The sequence below is a fragment of the Trichosurus vulpecula genome, chromosome 6 (genome assembly GCF_011100635.1).
Source record: "Trichosurus vulpecula isolate mTriVul1 chromosome 6, mTriVul1.pri, whole genome shotgun sequence".
Lineage (NCBI taxonomy): Eukaryota > Metazoa > Chordata > Mammalia > Diprotodontia > Phalangeridae > Trichosurus > Trichosurus vulpecula.
Window position 1 is genome coordinate 155244432 of NC_050578.1, and position 20339 is coordinate 155264770.

The window sequence follows — 20339 nt, forward strand, 5'->3', positions numbered from 1 at the left end:
AGAGTTTTATAGTCTTCTCCCGAGACTATAAAATTAGTTTTACTTAAAAAAAAAATCCAGTTTAAGAGTTAGGCTTTAGTAGACAGTGGAAATGAGATTCCTGAAATGATACTTAGCCTTTTTGGAACTGTGACATGCTATTGTTGAATTTTTTTGTAACATTCTTCCCTCCATTCTCTCCCATTCTTAAATGTTATGTTTTATGTATATCTTTATTTCTTAATTCATTTATATGTGTATATATGAATTGAAATTGTTTTCTAGCTTTTCTGATGTCCTGTGGGGATACTTTTTTAGTATTTGAAAACACTGGGGTATTCTAAAATAACCTGATAAAATTTGAAAAGTCACTTTATGAAACAAAATTTAGGTATAACATTTTGAATATCCAAAACTGTTCTCATCATTGAATTAGTTTGAGTTATTGTTTAGATTTTTTTAAAGTCCAACTTATTTTAGAATATTTTTAAAGATGTTTTTACAGCAGTCATCCTCTGGATTGAATTTTGGTTCTGTTCAACTTTCATCTGGAAATTCGTCAAATATGCATCAACTTACACCTATAAACATGCAAAGTCAAGTTGTTCAGACTAATCAGATTCAAGGGGGAATAAATACTGGACATATTGGTTCCTCTCAGCACATGATGCAACAACAGCCGTTACAAAATCCAGCAACTCAGGTAAACTATAAAGCGCTTTCAAGCTGTGATGATCATTGAATGATAGAACTTGTAAAATTTCTGAAATAAAATAAAAACTTGTTTTTAAAAAGTATATTTTATATTCTCATGAAATTAAGTCCAGTGGATAATGTAGACCAGTGATTTTGAAATAATTTTATGCAAAACTATTTTGGTAGCAAATACTGTTTTAGGTGCTGGGACATGTCTTGAAATTTATTAGATATATTCAAAGCCCAATCGGTGATATGCAAAATATTACCCCTGAGCCCTTTCTCAAACAAGTATCTATTTTCTGTGTCCCCTTCATCTGCCAGAATTAACATTTTTGTCCCCCTTAGTTAAGGGTAACTGGTGAATTTAGAAGGTAAATACACTATCTTTAACTGCCATTATTCTTTGCTGTATCTATCATTCCTCAAAAGTACATTTATAGTCATTTCTTCCCGTCACTCTTAAGTTTTAGTAAGAAACTCCCACTGGCCAAAACAACTAAATGGTAGTATCCTTGGAATACATTTAATTTATTTTAAGTAGTCTGTAAAATATTATCTTTCCTAGCAAACTCAACCAAACATTCTCAGTGGGCACAATCAACAAACCTCTCTTTCCAATCAGACTCAAAGCACGCTGCCTGCTCCACTGTACAACACTATGGTGATTTCTCAGCCAACAACAGGAAATGTGGTCCAGATTCCATCTAGCATGCCACAAAACAATAATCAGAATGCTGCAGTAACCACTTTCACCCAGGACAGACAGATAAGGTAACTATTATATGTAATTAATTTTATAATTCCATTCATAGAGTTTAGCTCATCACCAAATCAAAGTGTAGCTTACTTAATGAAAAATAATAACTATGGTGCCATAGTAAGAGTTATTTAGTTTAAAGCTGGGAATGAATTTGGAGGAATAATAATTGTATTGCCAAATATTGGCCCTAAACAGCAGTGCATTGTTATCCCAGTTTTAAATTTGCACTTTCATCAGGTATTGAGTAATTATAACACTAAAAATTTATCCCCTCCTTGGTGCCTTGGAGTGCCGGAATTTTTACATAAAATGTTTTACAAGCAGTAGTTAGTTACAACTACCACTATAATTCAGTAACATTTTCGATTAGACGAGTTTTTAAGGACTGTCCTTGGAACCCAACTGATATTTACGAGATTACCTTGTCATACTATAACATTGTTTCTTTTAGAAGATATATTTTGAATTGCAAATGATTACAAATAAGCTTATAAACACAGCCTGTTCATAAGTTTGGAATTACCTATTTTAAGCTACAAAACCACACTGTCTTTTTTTTTTTAAGTCTTTTAAAAATGTATGTACACTTCACTAAAGTCTATATTAATAATGTCTTGCCGGGACATAGAAGACCCAGGATTCTTGAAGGCTGTGCCAGAGGAGCTCAGGTTTTGGCAGATCCTCCCAAGCCCAAAAAGCTTTGAATATGTGCCAAATGATGCTCTTTATTGTCCAAGGACTAACCTAGCTAAGGTCAGAGAGGAATATCCTCTGGCTGCCTGCAGGGTAATTAACTGACTTGGTGGAAGGGTTGTGGTCAACTTCAATGAAGGGAGCACTCACCATGATGAGATCATATACATTTGAAGTAACAGTCGAATATAATGCTAAGTAGAATGCTAATATTATGGCAGAACTATATACTTCATATAATATTAGTAGTCTATATAGTACTGTAATACTACTATACTGTATACTCGCATTGGCATCATAATGATATTTGAGTATAATGCTTATACTTTAGTACAGTGTCTTGTTCACATTGTAGTTGAATATTCTATTGTTTTCTACAAAGTATATTAGGTTTCTTTCCAACTCTTGCAGCTAACTAACAGCCAAGCAGCAGTGATGATGGGTTCCCAAGAACAGGCGAAAGGGTCTGTTTTAAAAGCTAAGAAAAAATATAGTTTTAAAAGTTGGACTTAAATTTGGACAGATTCAATACTACGTAGTAAATAATCTGAAAATAATCTTTGTCCTACAGAGCAACAAACAAAAATAAATTGAAGAATTTAATTTTGAGGATTAAGATGATGTTTATCATAAACTATAGCAAGGCAATCTATACCTGCACTTACATTATTTTCTTGTATTAATTCCTTGAGAAATGACGTATTTTCTTGTCCTGTTTTTTTGTCTTGCTGTTGAATAAGCTATTTCTTTACCATGACTGCTTTCTTTGTGTTTTTTATAATCTTTTTACTCTGAATGGTAAAAGACTCAAGATTTTGTGGGTTTCAAGTAAAATACATTTGTTTTAAAATATGAAATAGGCAAATTGTAAAAAAGTAACCAACATTTTGGGCAGCTAGTTAGTGCCAGGGCTGGAGATAGGATGATTCCTCTTCCTGAGTTTAAATCTGGCCTCAGACACTTACTAGCAGTGTGACCCTGGGCAAGTCACTTAACTCTATTTCCTCAGTTTCCTCATCTATGAAATGAGCTGGAGAAGAAAATGGCAAACCACTCCAGTATCTTTGCAAAAGTAAAAAACCCAAATGGGGTCATGAAGAATTGAACTGGGCTGAAACAATTCAACAACCCACATTTATGCTTCTGTTTATTTATTTATTTGCCTGTTTATTTATGTGTATATGCAGGGTGTTCCTAAAGTCTGGACACATAGGCAAAAATGCATATTTTCCAGAAATGAAATGAATGAAATTTTCAAAACTTTATTTAATTGGAATATTAACAGATAACATCTTCAATATGATTTTTGTCATTTGTGATACAAAGGTTGATGCACTTTGCAATAGTCACATGAACTTGATGCAATAACTTCACATTGCCGTCAATTTTAGCACATTCACTCTTTATGCATTCAACCAAGTGTGTTGCATGCCCCAGAAAAAGAAGTCAAGGGGGCTAAGGTCTGTTAATATTCCAGATATTTCAAAATACATGTTTTTTGCCTATGTGTCCCAACTTTAGGGACACCCAGTATATTGTATATACACACACATATATATTCAAAACAATAACAAAAATGTAATGTTTAATTATAGTATGTTATGCACATGATTTTTAAGTAAGTTTCAAATATTATAATTTAATATAGTCTTTATATAGTCTTGTTGAAAAGTAATTTTCTTTCAAAGAAGGCAAATGGGAATCTTTTTCCCAAAAGGAAAAACATAATTTAAAAAAGAAATTGAATTATAATCAGAATTATGCTGAGTAGACAAAAATATAAATCAAGATTGTGTTGATAGAATTGGCAGCACTGTACAGTGGCAGGAGGGCAGGGCTTGGAGTTGAGAGAGACTTGGGTATAAGTATTGCTTATGATACCAGCTGTGACCTGGATAAGTCACTCCACTTGTCTAGGCCACTGTTTCCTAATCATAAAATGAGGATAATAATATCCACAGTACCTGCCTCTTAGAGTTCTCTAAAAACCTTAAAGCACTACATAAATATCAGTTATTATTATTAAATTGTTATGTTTCTAAAACCTTAGCATTAAGATGGAATACCTTTGTAAACATGGAGATCTTTTCTTTCCTTTACTCTGATAAAATCCAGCTTCTTCATGGTTGACCATGAACCAGATGCTATAAAAAAAATCTGAACTCAGGGTACCAAAAGGAAAGCTTATTTGTATTTTTTGTTCTTTATTTGTATATATTTTTGTTGTGAGAGACAGTGAGGCATAGTGGACAAAGTGCTGAATTGGAGTGAGGAAAACCTGAGTTCAAATCCCTGCCTCTGATATGTGACCATAGACAAGTCACATAACGTCCTCGAACCTCATCCAATTCACTAAGACTTTTTTATTGTGTTAGAGATGAGTTACTGGCTAGGCTGCACCAAGAAAAGCATAGGTCCTTGATGTTTTTAGTGTATGTTAATTTTAGTCTGAAGTTTTCAAAGTTGGAATTTTGTGTCCAAAATGGAAAATAAGTGCATCCACGAGGAGTCACAGTTTTTTTATTTTGCTAAATTATCACTATTAACTAAATAAATATCTCTGTTCAATAAACTTATTTATTTATAGTATGTACTTTATATGTTTGACCCTAGGGCTTTTTCTTTCCTTTTGCAGATTTTCTCAAGGTCAACAACTGGTGACCAAATTAGTTACTGCTCCAGTAGCCTGTGGAGCAGTTATGGTACCTAGTACTATGTTTATGGGTCAGGTGGTAACAGCCTATCCCACTTTTGCTGCACAACAGCAACAGCCACAGACATTATCAATAACACAACAGCAGCAGCAGCAGCAGCAGCAGCAGCAACAGAGCCAGCAGGAACAGCAGCTAACAACCATTCAGCAATCATCTCAGGCTCCTCTGACTCAGCCATCACAACAGTTCTTACAGGTCATTCCTTCTATGTAGAATTTTCCCCAATACTCATTTAATTTTAGGTAATAGATTATTATTGGTAAACAGAATTAACTTTTTTTTTTTTCAAATAAATAAGCTGGACTTCAAAAGGGATTCAGTATGTAACTTTTTTATTTTCCCTAAAAAGTCTCAGCTCTAGTTTGCCTTAAGGCATGGTTAGACTGTACTATTTGTCATAGTGACCCTTTTCCCCCTATTAAATGACTCTTGCTAATTGCAAAATAGTTAAATACAGGGTGACCCAAATCTTAGTTCAGTAGCTCAAATGGTACTGAGACTTTTGGGACAGCCCTTATATCTTTAGTCAAAGATAAATAGATATACAAAGATGGGTACATATTGAGTGTGGGGTGTGTGTGTGTGTGTGTGTGTGTGTGTGTACACCCACACACACACAGTGCCTTGGGGTCTTTCATACTATTTGATGACCTTTAACCATATAAACCTACTCTTCTTGTGTTCATAATTTTTTGCTATTCTTCATATGTACAGATAATGCTACTGACACACTCAAAGAATCCTTTGAGTTTTTCTAGTAATAGTGGTAGTTTTATGTGTATCCCATTCTAACTCTAATTTTCCTTTTGAGCAAGGACTCCCTGATTGGTAAGATGGTTGACCAGAGTCTGTGCTCTTGGAATGAACAAAGCCAACTGGCATATTCAGAAATAAAAATCACAGCACTGGCAGCATTAGCATGGTACTTTCAACTAAGACAAGCAGATGTAGCTATATAAGGTGGAACATCCATTTGTTGTTGTTGATTGATTCTGTCATGTCCAACTCTTCCTGGCCCCAAGGACAACAGCATATCAGGCCCTTCTATCCTCTACTGTCTTTCAAAGTCTCTCCAAGCTGATGCTCTATCCATTTTATCCCTTGCTGTTCCATTTTCCTTCAATCTTGCCCAACATCAGGGTCTTTTCCAATGATTCCTGTCTCTCATTATGTGGCCAGAATATTCAGCTTCAGCTTCCATATTTGACCATCTACCGAATCGCCTGAGTTAATTTTTTGTTTAAGGGACTCTAAAGAATCTTCTCTAGCACCACAATTCAAAGCATCATTTCTACAGTGCTCAGCTTTCCTTATAATCCAACTCTCACAGCCATACATTGGTATTGGAAAAGCCATAGCTTTAACCATATGGACCTTAGTCAGCAAGGTGATGTTCTCTGCTCTTTAGTGTGCTGTCCAGATTTGCCATAGCTTTCCTTTCAAGGAACAAATGTCTTTTTTTTATATTTAATTAAAGGCTGTTTTTTTATCTTATCATTTTTATTTAATATTGTAGTTTTCAACATTGATTTCCACAAGATTTTGAGTTATGAATTTTTTCCCCATTTCTACCCTCCCTCCCATTCCAAGATGGCATATATTCTGATTGCCTTGTTCCCCAGTCAGCCCTCCTTTTTTTTCACCCCACTCCCCCCCCATCCCCTTTCCCCTTACTTTCTTGTAGGGCAGGGTAGATTTCTATGCCCCATTCCCTGTATATCTTGTTTCCCAGCTGTGTGCAAAAAACAACTTTTTTTTTAAGCATCTGCTTTTAAAACTTTGAATTCCAAATTCTCTCTTATCTTCCCACCCACCCTTCCTAGGAAGGCAAGCACTTCAACATAGATCATACATGTTCCATGTAAAACACTTCCACAATACTCATGGTGTGAGAGATTAACTATTTCCCTCCATCCTATCCTGTCCCCCTTTATTCAGATTTCTCCCTTGATTCTGTCCCTTTTCAAAAGTGTTTGCTTTTGATTACCTCCTCCCCCATCTACCCTCACTTCTATCATCCCCCCTTTTTTTATCCCCTTCCCCCTACTTTCCCATGGGATAAGATACGAAGTTGAGTGTGTATGTTATTCCCTCCTCAAGTTGAATCCGATGAGAGTAAGATTCACTCATTCCCCTTCATCTGCCCCCTCATCCCTTCCAACAGAACTGCTTTTTCTTGCCACTTTTATGTGAGATAATTTACCCCATTCTATCTCTCCCTTTCTCCTTCTCTCAATATATTCCTCTCTCACCCCTTAAATTTATTTCATATTTTTAGATATCATCCCTTCATATTCAGCTCATCCTGTGCTCTCTGTCTATATTCCCTTCAACTCCCCTAATACTGAGAAAGGTTGGGGGGGTGGAGCCAAGATGGCAGCTGGAAAGCAGGGATGTGCCTAAAGCTCTCCACCAGGACCCTCCATACACCTATAAAAAATGGCTCTGAACAAATTCTAGAACTGCAGAACCCACAAAATAGCAGAGGGAAGCAGGGCTCCAGCCCAGGACAGCCTCAATGGTCGCTGGGTAAGGTCTATCACACGGAGCTGGGAGTGGAGCAGAGCAGAGCCCAGTGTGGGCCATGTGGACAAACCAGATTGGGAGCTGGGTGGAACAGGCCTTAGAGCCCTGAATCAGTGAGCTGTGGCAGTTACCAGACTTCTTAACCCACAAACACCAAAGACAACAGAGAAGGTTAGTGGGAAAAAACTGTGGGGACAGAGTGAAAGGAGTATGCAGTCGGCCCTAGCCCTGGGGGCAGTGGAGGTGGTACAACTGCAGAACTACAGCTGAAGTTGTTTCTGACCCCAGGCCCACCTGGTGGGAGGAAATAAGTGGTGGATCCAAACGGGAGTGCAGAGCCTGCTCAGATCTGAGTCTTGGTCCGGGTTGGCGGTTCTTCGGGGAGGAGGAGCGCTGGTGTGGCAGAGCTTACTGTGTAGAAATAGCTCTGAAAACAACAGTGCAGCCTCTCAAGCTTGGAACAAAGTATTCTCTACTCTACAAGCACTCATACCCCAACGAAAAACTCAAGGGTCAAGTAGTTGGCTGGGAACATGGCCAGGCAGCAAAAACGGACTCAGATTCAGACTCAGACTTTGGAATCTTTCTTTAGTGACAAAAAAGACCAAAACATACAACCAGAAGAAGTGAACAAAGTCAAAGAGCCCACATCAGAAGCCTCCAAGAAAAACATGAACTGGTCTGAGACCATGGAAGAGCTCAAAAAAGATTTGGAAAAGCAAGTTAGAGAAGTAGAGGAAAAATTGGGAAGAGAAATGAGAGTGATGCAAGAAACCATGAAAAACAAGTCAACAACTTGCTAAAGGAGACCCAAAAAAATACTGAAGAAAATAACACCTTAAAAAATAGACTAACTCAAATGTCAAAAGAGCTCCAAAAAGCCAATGAGGAGAAGAATGCCTTGAAAGGCAAAATTAGCCAAATGAGAAAGAAGGTCTGAAAGACCACTGAAGAAAATACTACCTTAAAAATGAGATTGGAGCAAGTGGAAGCTAGTAACTTTATGAGAAATCAAGATAATATAAAACAGAACTAAAGGAATGCGAAAAATGGAAGACAGTGTGAACTATCTCATTGGAAAAACTACTGACCTGGAAAATAGATCCAGGAGAGAGAATTTAAAAATTATTGGACTACCTGAAAGCCATGATCAAAAAAAGAACTTAGGTATCATCTTTCAAGAAATTATCAAGGAAAACTGCCCTGATATTCTAGAGCCAGAGGGTAAAATAGAAATTGAAAGAATCCACCGATTGCCTCCTGAAAAAGATCCCAAAAAGAAAACTCCTAGGAATATTGTCGCCAAATTCCAGAGCTTCACAGATCAAGGAGAAAATACTGCAAGCAGTCAGAAAGAAGCAATTTGAGTATTGTGGAAACACAAGCAAGACCTAGCAGCTTCTACATTAAGGGATTGAAGGGCTTGGAATATGATATTCTGCAGGTCCAAGAAGCTAGGATTAAAACCAAGAATCACCTACCCAGAAGAACTGAGTATGATGCTCCAAGGAAAAATACGGATTTTCAATAAAATGGAGGACTTTCAAGCTACCTCAGTGAAAAGACCAGAGATGAATAGGAAATTTGACTTTCAAACACAAGAATCAAGAGAAGCATGAAAAGGTAAACAAAAAAGAAAATGCGTAAGGGACTTCCTAAGTTGCACTGTTATGTTTACATTCCTACATGAAAAGATGATGTGTATACTTCATGAGACCTTTCTCAGTATTAGGGTAGCTGAAAGGAATATACACATACACACACACACACACACACACACACACAGAGGGCACAGGGTGAGTTGAAGGGATGATATCTAAAAAAATAAAATCAAATTAAGGGATGAGAGAGGAATACATTAAGAGAGGGAGAAAGGGAGAGATAGAATGGGGTAAATTGTCTTGCATAAAAGTGATAAGAAAAAGCGATTCTGTAGGAAGGGAAGAGGGGCCAGTTGAGGGGGAATGAGCGAATCTTGCTTTCATCAGATTTGACCTGAGGAGGGAATACCATACACCCTCAATTGGGTATCTTACCCCACAGGAAAGAGGGAGGAAGGAGATAAAAAAGGGGGGATGATAGAAGCGAGGACAGATAGGGGGAGGAGGTAATCAAAAGCAAACACTTTTGAAAAGGGACAGGTTCAAGGGAGAAAATTGAACAAAGGGGATTAGGATAGGAAGGAGGAAAATATAGTTAGTCTTTTACAACATGAGTATTGTGGAAAGGTGAGTGGGGAGGAAAGTGGGGGGAGAATTTGGAACTCAAAGTTTTAAAGGCAGATGTTCAGAAAAAAGTTTTTGCATGTAACTAGGAAATAAGACATACAGGCAATAGGGCATAGAAATCTATCTTGCTGAAAACTAAAACTAAAAATATTAAATAAGTGAATGAATGAATGAGTAAAAAAAGAAAAAAGTCCTTTAACCTCAAAAAAATACTGAGAAAGGTCTCATGAATTACACATATCATCTTTCCATGTAGGAATGTAAACAAGACAGTTTAACTTCAGTAAGTCCCTTATGCTTTCTCTTTCTTGTTTACCTTTTCATACTTCTCTTGATTCTGGCATTTGAAAGTCAGATTTTCTGTTCAGCTCTGGTCTTTTCATTCAGAGTGCTTGAAAGTCCTCTATTTTATTGAAAATCCATATTTTGCCTTGGCACATCATACTCAGTTTTGCTGGGTAAGTGATTCTTGGTTTTAATCCTAGCTCCATTGGCCTCCAGAATATCATATTCCAAGCCCTTCGATCCCTTAATGTAGAAGCTGCTAGATCTTGTGTTATCCTGATTGTGTTTCCACAATAGTCAAATGGTTTTCTTACATCACTTTCATTTCTCTTCCCAATTTTTCCTCTGCGTCTCTTACTTGCTTTTCCAAATCCTTTTTGAGTTCTTCCGTGGCCTGAGACCAATTCATATTTTTCTTGGAGGCTTTTCTTTTGAGGCTCTTTGACTTTGTTGACTTCTTCTGGCTGTATGTTTAGATCTGCTTTGTCACCAAAAAAGTAATCTAGCATTTGAGTTTGAGTCTGCATTTGAGTCTAAGTTCGTTTTTGATGCCTGTTCATTTTCCCAGCCAACTACTTGACCTTCGAGCTTTTTGTCAGTTTACGACTGCTTATAGAGCACAGAGTACTTTGTGCCAAGCTTTAGGGTCCAAGCACTGCTGTTTTCAGAGCTACTTCTGCTCCACCATCATCCACTCTGTCACTGCATTGCTCCTCCTCCCCCAAGAACTGCCAACCAGGACTGCAATACAGATCCAAGCAGGGCACAGCAAGAGAATCTGCCTTGGTGCCCACAAAGCGCTCCTTGCACTCCCACTCTGATCCGCTGCTAGATTCCTCCCACCGTGTGAGCCAGGGACTCAGGAAGCAGCTGATGCTGTAGCTCTGGAAGCAGCCTCAAGTGTTTCCTGCTGCTGTCACCACCACCACTGCACGACCTCCTCCACCCCCAGGTCTGATGGCCAGAGCACTCTGAACTCGATTCCACAGTTTCACTCTTACCTGCTATTTGGCATTTGTGGATTGAGAAGTCTGGTTACTGCCACAGCTCACTGATTCATGGCCCCAAGACCTGTTCTGGCTGGCTGACTCCGGATCTGGTCTGTCCTCGCTCCCCTCCCAGCTCCATGCAATAGACCCTTCCTGGCGACCATCCAGCCTCTCCTGGGCCGGAGACCTGTTTCCCTCTACTATATCGTGGCTTCTGCAGCTCTAGAATTTGTTCAGAGCCATTTTTTACAGGTGTTTGAAGGGATTTGGGGGAGAGCTTAAGCAAGTCCCTGCTTTCCAGCTGCCATCTTGGCTCCGCCCCAACAAATGTCTTTTAATTTCATGGCTGCAGTTGCTGTCTGCATTGAGCCCAAGAATATAAAATCTGACACTGTTTCCATTTCTTCTTCCCCTATTTGCCGGGAAATGATGGGACCAGTTGTCAAGATACTAGGTGGTTGTTATTTTTTTAAATCTTAGTTTAGCTTTTACACTTTCCTCTTTCATTGTCATCAAGAGGCTTCTTAATTCTTCTTCACTTTCTGCCATCAGAGTGCTTTCATCTGCATAACTGAGATTGTTGATATTTCTCCTGGCAGCCTTAATTCCAGCTTTTGATTCATACAGTCTAGTATTTTGCATGGGGTACTCTGCATATAAGTAAATAAACAAGGTGACAATATGCAGCTTTGTCATACTCGTTTCCCAGTCTTAAACTAAAAAGTTGTTCAGTTCTAACTGTTGCTTCTTGATCTGCATAACAAGTTCCTCAGGAGCCAAGTAAGATGATCTGGTACTCCCATCTCTTTGAGGACTGGCCACATTTTGTTCTGATTCATACAGTGAAAAGCTTTAATGTAGTCATTGAAACAGATGTAGATATTTTTCTGGGACTCCCTTGCTTTCTCCATAATCCCGCAAATAACCAGCCTCCTATTCTGGTTATTCTTGGTTCACATATTGTCGAAGTCTATCTTGTAGAATCTTAAGCATAACTTTGCTGGCATGTGAAATGAACACAAATGTTTAGTAATTTGAATATTCTTTGGCATTGCTCTTTAGGATTGGCATCTTTTCTATAATCTGTAATCTCTTCTAATCTAGTGGCCACTGTTGAGTTTTCCAAATCTGCTGGCATAGTGAGTGGGCACTTCAACAGAAGGATTTTAAATAGCTTAGCCTCATTGTTAGCAGTGCTTCCTAAGGCCCACTTTATTCTCCAGGATGTCTGTCTCTAAACCATCGTGGTTAACAGTGATGTTAAGATCTTTGTTGTATAGTTCTTCTGTATATTCTTGCCATTTCTTCTGCTTCTCTTAAATCCCTACCATTTTTGTCTTTCATCATGCCAATTTTTGCCTGAAACAATCCCTTGATCTCTAATTTTGTTGAAGAGATCTTTTTTCTTTCCTGTTCTTTTTACTTTGCATTACTCATTTAAATGAAAACCTTCTTATCTCTCCTTGCTATTCTCTGCAATTCTGTATTCAGTTGAGTATATCTTTCCCTTTCTCATTTCCCTTTTGCATTCCTTCTTTCCTCAGCTGTTTGCCAAGCCTCATCAGAAAATCATTTTGCATTCTTGCTCTTCTTTTTCTTTGGAATGTTTTTTGCTGCTGCCTCCTGTACAGTATTTTGAACCTGTGCCCATAGTTCTTCAGGCATTCTACCAAATCTAATCCCTTAAATCATTCATCATTTCATATTCATAAGGGATGTTATTTAAATATGATCTGATGATTTTCGCTACTTTCTTCAGTTTAAGTATGAATTTTGCAACAAGCTGATGTTCTCAGCCACAGTCAACTCCAGGTCTTCTTTTAACTGACTGTATAGAGCGTCTCCATCTTGGGTTGCAAAGTATGTAATCAGTCTAATTTCTGTGTTGACCATCTGGTGATATCCACATGTTGCCTTTTGGGTTGTTGAAAAAGAGTATTTGCTGTGACGTGCAAGTTATCTTGACAGAACTGTATTAGCCTCTGCCCTGCTTCATTTTGTACTCCAAAGCCAAACTTGCCTGTTATTCCACTTATCTTTTGATTTCCTACTTTAACATTTGAATCCTCTGTGATGAATGTAACATCAATTTTTTGGTTTTTTTTTTTTTGGCTTTTTGGCAGGGCAGTTGGGGTTAAATGATTTGCCCAAGGTCACACAGCTAATACATGTGTCTAGTGTCTGAGGCCAGATTTGAACTCAGGTCCTCCTGACTCCAGGGCTGGTGCTCTACTCACTCTGCCACCTAGCTGCCCCTTTTTGTATTATTTCTAGAATATGTTGTAGGTCTTCATAGAACTGCACAACTTTGGGCTCTTGGGCATCAGTGGTTGGTGCATAGACTTGTATTACTGTGACATCGAACAGCTTGCCTTGGATTTGAAAAGATATTCTTTCATCTTTGACATTATACCCAGTACTGCTTTTCTCATCCTTTTGTTGACTATCAGGGCTACTCCATTTCTTCTAAGGGATTCTTGTTCACAGTAGTATATGTAACGATCACCCAAATCAAATTCACCCATTTCCATCTATTTGAGTTCACTGACACCTAAGATATTGATTGTTTAATCTTCCTGTTTCCTCTGTGACCACATCTAGCTTGCCTTGGTTCATAGCTCTTATACTTCAGGTTCCTATGCAATGTTGATCTTTACAGCACTGGGCTTTCTTCTCATCATTAGACAGATTCACAGCTGAGCTTCCTTTCAGCTTTGGCCAGCCGCTTCATTCTTTCTGGAGCTACTTGTCCTCTGCTCTTCTCCAGGAATGTATTAAATGCCTTCTGATTTGAGGGGCTCATCTTCTGGTGTCAAATCTATTATCATTTTAATGCTGTTCATGGGGTTTTCTTGGCAAAGATACTGGAGTGGTTTGCCATTTCCTTCTCCAGGGCATCACTTTTTGTCAGAATTCTCCACTATGACCTGTCCACCTTGGGTAACCCTACACAGCATAGATCATAGTTTCATTAAGCTGTGCAAGCCCCTCTGCCACAAGGAAGTGTTCCAAGTTCAACCATTACAATAACACCTAAATTTTATTTTTAAAGTGTGTTCATAGTGTGCTTATTTCTCATAAAATAGAGCAGTTTGTGGTTAGACTCAAGGAAAAGGGATTTTTATGTTTTCAGCCTGATACCAGAAATATCAGGAAATGTCTCCAAAATTTTAACTTTCAGATTGTTGAAGAGCTGAATCTCATGTTGTATTTGATGGGGGAACAGGCCTTATTTTTTTCTCAGCATATATATGGCTTAAAAATTAGCAAAGATGATACAGATCTGAACAAGTCTAAAATAGTAGGAAAAAGACAGGCTTTGGAGACAGAAAATGGGTTCACAGAACAGTTTTCCCACTTAGCAGTGGTGACCTGAGGCTACTCCTTTCTCCTATCTGAACCTGTTTGATGATCCATAAAATCATGGGGTTGAGCCAGATTTCTCTAAGGTCTTTTCCAACTTTACATTTTATGGCCCTTATAGAAAGTGAACTTGAGCCAGGTGCGATGGTTGGAAAAATATGCCAATGCTGTCTCTTCTTCAGTGCTACCTTGCTAAAAACCTCTTCCATCCTGCTAGCCAGCTGTGGCCATGCTGCCTGTACTTCCTGCGTTTGGGGGAATTGCTTGACCATGGATGTTCATAACTGAAATCGAGCCAATGCCATTCAGGTGTCCACACTAAATCCCACACCACTGTGGGAGCAGGAGGCCACCAGGTTGTCTCAGAAAAGGCAAAGTGGCAGCTAAGAGCTTCCAGGCTGACAAGTGCTGGGAGCAGTCTAGTGGTAGCTGCTGCACCTCCTGTCTGGGTAAGATAGGGAAAACTCAGTCTTTAAGGAAGAAAAAAATAGGTGCACTTGAGCAAATCTCTGTTCCCTGGATAAAGGAGCAGGGGCTAAATAATTTTATATCATTTGTTTTTAGACTTCCAGGCTGCTTCATGGAAATCCTTCAACTCAGCTTATCCTCTCTGCTGCTTTTCCACTACAACAGGGCGCTTTGACTCAGGCCCATCACCAGCAGCAACAGCAACAGCAACTTACCCGGCATAGAACTGATGGTTTGACCGATCCTTCCAAAGTTCAACCACAGTAGCGCATTTGCCCCTTTTCTGACATTGAAGGGGAGAGAGTGGCTATTTCATAAAGAGTTGCACTGATGACCCAATGATGGTAGGAAAAATTTAGACTATATAAGATGCAGTATTGGAAGTCTGTCGGGAGTGCTATCTGGAAGTACATGTTAAGTACTAGCCAGCAGGAAGATGATCATAGGGATGTGGCCAATTCTGACAGTGTTTTAGTTGCCCAGACTTTTTTTTTTTTAAATAAGAAAAGAGCATCATGCCAAATGTTAATTTGCCCAGTGGAGCCCAATCTAAAGTGAACCAGAAGGGCTTCATTTCTAGTAATTCTGTGCATTTGTTACAGTGGACATACTGTTGCCACACAAGTGGTTTGAATTTTGCTTAAAAAAAAAATGCCATGAAGACAGTCCAGAAGACTTTGTCCTTTGTCAGGTGATTATGGGACAGTAAATATTTTCAGAATGTTGTGTGGAATCAAATTTTCTGTTGTACAGATGCTGTAAAATATTGTGTATATGTCTGGATAAAAAGAGAGCGCGCAAAATATTTTATATGCTGCATGGAAGCATACTCTCTTCTTTGTAGGTTTGAATACATTTCCTTAAATTCTTGCACCACATTCAGACTAATACATCCCTTTTTTTCCCTTTTGTTTACAACACGATACATCGTTCTTTTCACTCTTTTCTGGGGCACAAGTCTATTTGTATTTTATCTGTGATGTCACAGTTTGTTCAATGAGGTATGATGTGCTGCTGGGAGTGGATTTTTTTCAGGTTAAATTATTGATGCAATTGTCGGAACTGATGATCGTGCAACAGGGTTTTCAGGATGTTCAGAAATATCCCTTGTTTCATAATTATTCAATTATGTTTGAAAATAGGATTTGCACTGTTTTATGTATGTAGATGGTTGGGAATTTTACTCCCTGGAGTGATCACATCTTTTGATATAGTTCATAGTTGGAAATATTTATGTAAAAGTTTTAAAAAATAATTTCAAAAATATTTCAGCTATAGGAGTAATTTGCACAAAATATATTTACATTTTAGGCACTTTTTAACTTTCTCTGTGGTGGGAACTGTAACTTGTTAAAATGTGTTGGAAATCTTTTTATTGTCTTTTACAACTTCAGTGTTTCTTTTAGTCAGAAATGATTCAGGGTTGTTTAAAAAAAAAAAGCCCCATAGTGCCTTGATTTTGATTCAGGTGATAATGCTGACCATTGTTTGAACTTTGTCGTCTTGATTCTGTAGCAATATTACAGTTTTGAAGTCTTAGTACAGTTTTAACAAAATTAGAATGTTGACTAATATTGTTATTTTTCTCCCAGGGAAGACTACTTTATTTCAACTGGAGATCATGCATAATTTGAAAAAAAGTGCCATCTCTTTGTTTTCAGTCATTAATATTATCCAGGAATTCAGAGTTTTCTTAAATGTAGGCTTAGCTGCATTCAGACCAAAATATTTACTTAAGAATTGAGTTGTAAATTGACTTGATATTCATATAGATTAATAGAAAAAATTAGGAGGCAAGATTTGGATTAGTTGGATACTCAGAAATTAAAATAATGTGTTCAGCATGGTTTCTAACATGAACTAAGACTTAAGAAGGCAACAAACTTCATGTTACAAAGATAATAAAAAAATTCCAACAGAAAAGATGTACTTTAAAAAATGCTCTATAGAAGAGATTTTTTATGGTACTTGTAATTAAGTCCACGTCTACAGAGAAAAAAAAATAATGTAAAGGAAATCTTACTAGGATATTTGAAATTGCCCCCCCCCAAAGAATGTTTAACACAGCAGTTACTGGTAAACAGTTTTATTTTTTCATGAAAATAACTGAACATAGAATGCTAGATAACTAAGATTCAAATTGAACCCTAAGGCTTTTTAAGATACACTGTGGCTGAAACATTGTTATTGTTCTTAAGGGTTATACTTTAGCTTTTCATTGACTTGCATCCAACAAGCAACTGGTACTTAAAAACCACAATGGAAACAGAAAATAGAAATGAAAAACAAAGAACCAAAGAAAGGTAGGACCTGCCTCTGTAAAAAGGAGCAGGATCAGATACCAGTATTTAACATATCAAGAATCCCTTTTCAAGCTGTGTAATCTTTCAGAAGAGATTTGTCATTCCTGTGAATGAAAGAAAACCAGTTTTCACCCTGGTGTCTGTATCTGAATATAACACTCTCTCTCTCTCTCTCTCTCTCTCTCTCTCCCTTCCCCCCTCTTATACACACAGACACACACACACACACACACACACACACACACACACACACACACACACAAAAGCAAACTGGTGGTTTAGAATGTTCAAAATGAAATATTATTTCTCCCTCACCTAAGATTGCCTTGTTAAAATTGTTATGCCATTCCACATACGTTTATCTGAAATCAGGCTTTATCTGTTAGAGGTGTGTGCTGATAAAGATGAGACAAATACATAGACCTATTTAAGGCACACCTGGTAACTCACATTAAAGGAAAAACAGGGTGACCTCCAAGTCCTGCACTCAGGTTGATACAACCAAAGTGAAGCAGGAGGTTCCACTCTTAGCCAAGGAGTTAGTAAATCTAAGTATTTACTCATGTTCTCCCTGTTACCCTGCCTTAAATAGCTCCTACCCAATACATATTTTGAATAGAAAATCAAGAGAAATTATTTCAATGCATAATTCCCACTCCCCTGCTCCAAACTCTCTTGCTTTGAAATAGCAGCCACTGAAATGAAATACCTGGCCACTTTCCATTGACCAGGGTGGTGTAAGAAAGCTAGTCTCCATCCAGCTTCCACTTACTCTTCACCCGTCCCCTTATTTATGCCTGTCACTCTCTCTCCCACCTATCTCCCTTGGTCTAGGATGGGGTGGGGAACCTGTGGCCTCGAGGCCACACATGGCCCCCTAGGTCCTCAAGTGTAGTCCTTTGAATGAATCCAAACTTCACAGAATCAAATCCCTTTAATAAGGGGATATATTCTGTGAAGTTTGGATTCAACCCCAAGGACCTAGAGAGCCACGTGCGGCCTTGAGTCCGCAGGTTTCTCACCCCTGGTAGGTAGACAAGTTCTCAAAGTACTTTCAATTTCATGGAGGCTGAAGGTGTCAGGGGGAGCTATGGTAGCAGCTGCCTAGTTCTTAAACTCAATCTGTCCCTTAAAAGGAAAGATCACAAATTAAAACGCTACCTTTTAGAATTTAGAAAATCCTTTCTTCCACTAAGTCCTCCCTCATAAACATATCTGTAAGAAGCTTTGGACACTAAGCGGCACTTTCAAAGAGAGGATGAAAGGAAAATGTTAGAAGCTCTAGCTTTTTTGTGCATTAGCACATGGGGAGAGAATTTCAGAGACTAATCAACATTGTGGAAAGTGGTGGCCCATTGGAACCCTGAGGCCCATTCTTCTGTTTCAGAGCCAAAAATCTGAAGGGAAAAATGAGATTATATAGTCATAAGCAAGATGATTCAGGATTGATACTCTTTACCACTTTATTTGATGAAGATAATTCTTGTGTAAACCTGCTATGTACAAGAAAGTACTGGTAAGGATAGGAAACCAAGGCAATCTACTGGTTTTAGATATAGAAAGTTGGAGCAGAATGTATTAAAAATGATATTTGGATCTCTTGTATGGTATTGTAGGCATTGCCTTAAAAGGAATCTGTTGTCCTATGAGCTACTGAATTAGCTATATATAAGGGCTCTGTGATTCAGGGAGGTCTTAAACAAAAAGCCTTAGGGAAGAACACTTAAAGTGGGATTGCTTCCCCTGCTAATTACTTACGGAGAAAGGTTCCATGTAACTGGAAAATTATTCAAGACATTTAAAACACTTCTGCCATATCTAGGCAAACTTTTTTTTAAAGAATAGAAGGCATATAGCATTCTACCTGAAACCCGTTTTCTACCTACTTTTTTTTTGTCCTACACTTTCATTAGTGACTTTGAATGTATGGGTAAGCATATTTTGCTTGTGTCAAACTCATTCAAATATATAGCCTCTCCAATGTCTATGACCCTGTTTATCAGTCCCATGGGAGTAATAATGTTGGAAGGTACAAACACTGGATATTAACATTGCTGAAGTGAGTCTGACAAGGAAGCTAGAATTGTGGAAAAGAAATTGCACAAAGGCACTTATCCATTTTAAGGAAGATTAGATGAAGATGTGCGGTTTTTTTTTTGGTTTGTTTGAATTGGGTAAGAACTTTCTGAACTGAGCTCCTAAAGTCATTGCAAAAGAAAAGAAATATAAATATTTTTATAGCATATTTAATATATATATTTGTATATAACTGTAAAAGTTAAGTAGGAGCCCTTCACATGCCTTCCACTTTAATCTAGTTTACTTTTGCCATAGCGCTTAGTGTTTCCCCATCTGTAATAGGTAATGTGCCTACTGTCAGCTTACCAAAAGATAGTATTGCTGCTTTTTGGGACAGGTGAGAACCAATTTCTCATGCCTGGGGATCCTTTTACATGTGGAATAATAACAAACCCTTTAAAAACTCAAGTCTAGTACCGTCTAAAAACATCATCTGGATATATCATGAGCACTTTATTGCAATTATTCATTTTGACAGTTTATCATTTACAGATATTATTCCCAAAGGGCCCCCAAATCACCGTTTGAATAATAAAGTGAAACATTTCTGGTCTAAGCATTTAGACCCCGTAAACCTTGGGTTTTATGGGAGTGATTTTAAAGTGTCAAAAACCACTTGCTCTGTTTTTGTTTTTTAAATGTTGAAGGAATTGTTTGTAGGTGAATAGTTCAATTTAGAGATTTTCTTAAACCTGTCTTGCCTTTTGTGTGGCCACCAAAAAAAAAAAAAGACCAATGAGCCTGTTTAGTTTTCAGAGGTCTAGAAAAATTTCCTTCTGAGTAGGGGTATAGACCTAATGTTCAATGAATTGGTAGTAGCAAATCCTAGAATATAAGTTTTAAGAAGCAAACCAAATTGTTCTGAATGTTTTAAATATTGTGTCCTACAGTGTTGGCAGGCCATTTTTGTGTCTCATTTAAACTGTTCTTAAAACAATTCTGTACTAGAACACCTGGGGAAATGGCTGCTTTGGACAAGATTGAGAAAAATCTGTCATTTAATCTTACATGAATTGTCTCCTTTGGAAAAATGGAGACAACTGAAATGTATTGACATGGTTATTAATGCAAGATGTTAGAAACTGAATGTTGACTAATTCAGAAGAAATGAATCAAACAAACTTGGACATTAAAAAAAATTTAAAACTTGTGCATAAGAATTTTGGAAGTTTTTTCATGTCCTAACTTAACACTACATTCCTTATTTTTCTTAAATAAAATAGTAATTTAAAGGTTCTGTAATGTTTTCAGTG

The 20339-nt window shown here is 37.8% G+C and overlaps 1 protein-coding gene across 7 annotated transcripts in view; it reads left to right on the forward strand.

Annotated features, from left to right (window-relative positions):
* The window catches only part of CLOCK (clock circadian regulator), a 116364-nt gene extending 100855 nt beyond the window's left edge, over positions 1–15509 (forward strand). For 4 of the 7 annotated variants that reach the window (XM_036763264.1, XM_036763263.1, XM_036763261.1 and 1 more), the window contains 4 exons: positions 473–682; positions 1244–1449; positions 4767–5040; positions 14801–15509. In XM_036763264.1, the coding sequence (XP_036619159.1) occupies positions 473–682; positions 1244–1449; positions 4767–5040; positions 14801–14971 (861 nt within the window). In that variant the 3' untranslated portion in view covers positions 14972–15509. The remainder of the gene's footprint in view (positions 1–472; positions 683–1243; positions 1450–4766; positions 5041–14800) is intronic. The other 3 variants (XM_036763265.1, XM_036763266.1, XM_036763267.1) reach the window with 2 other exon arrangements.
* The last annotated feature ends 4830 nt before the right edge of the window (positions 15510–20339 follow it).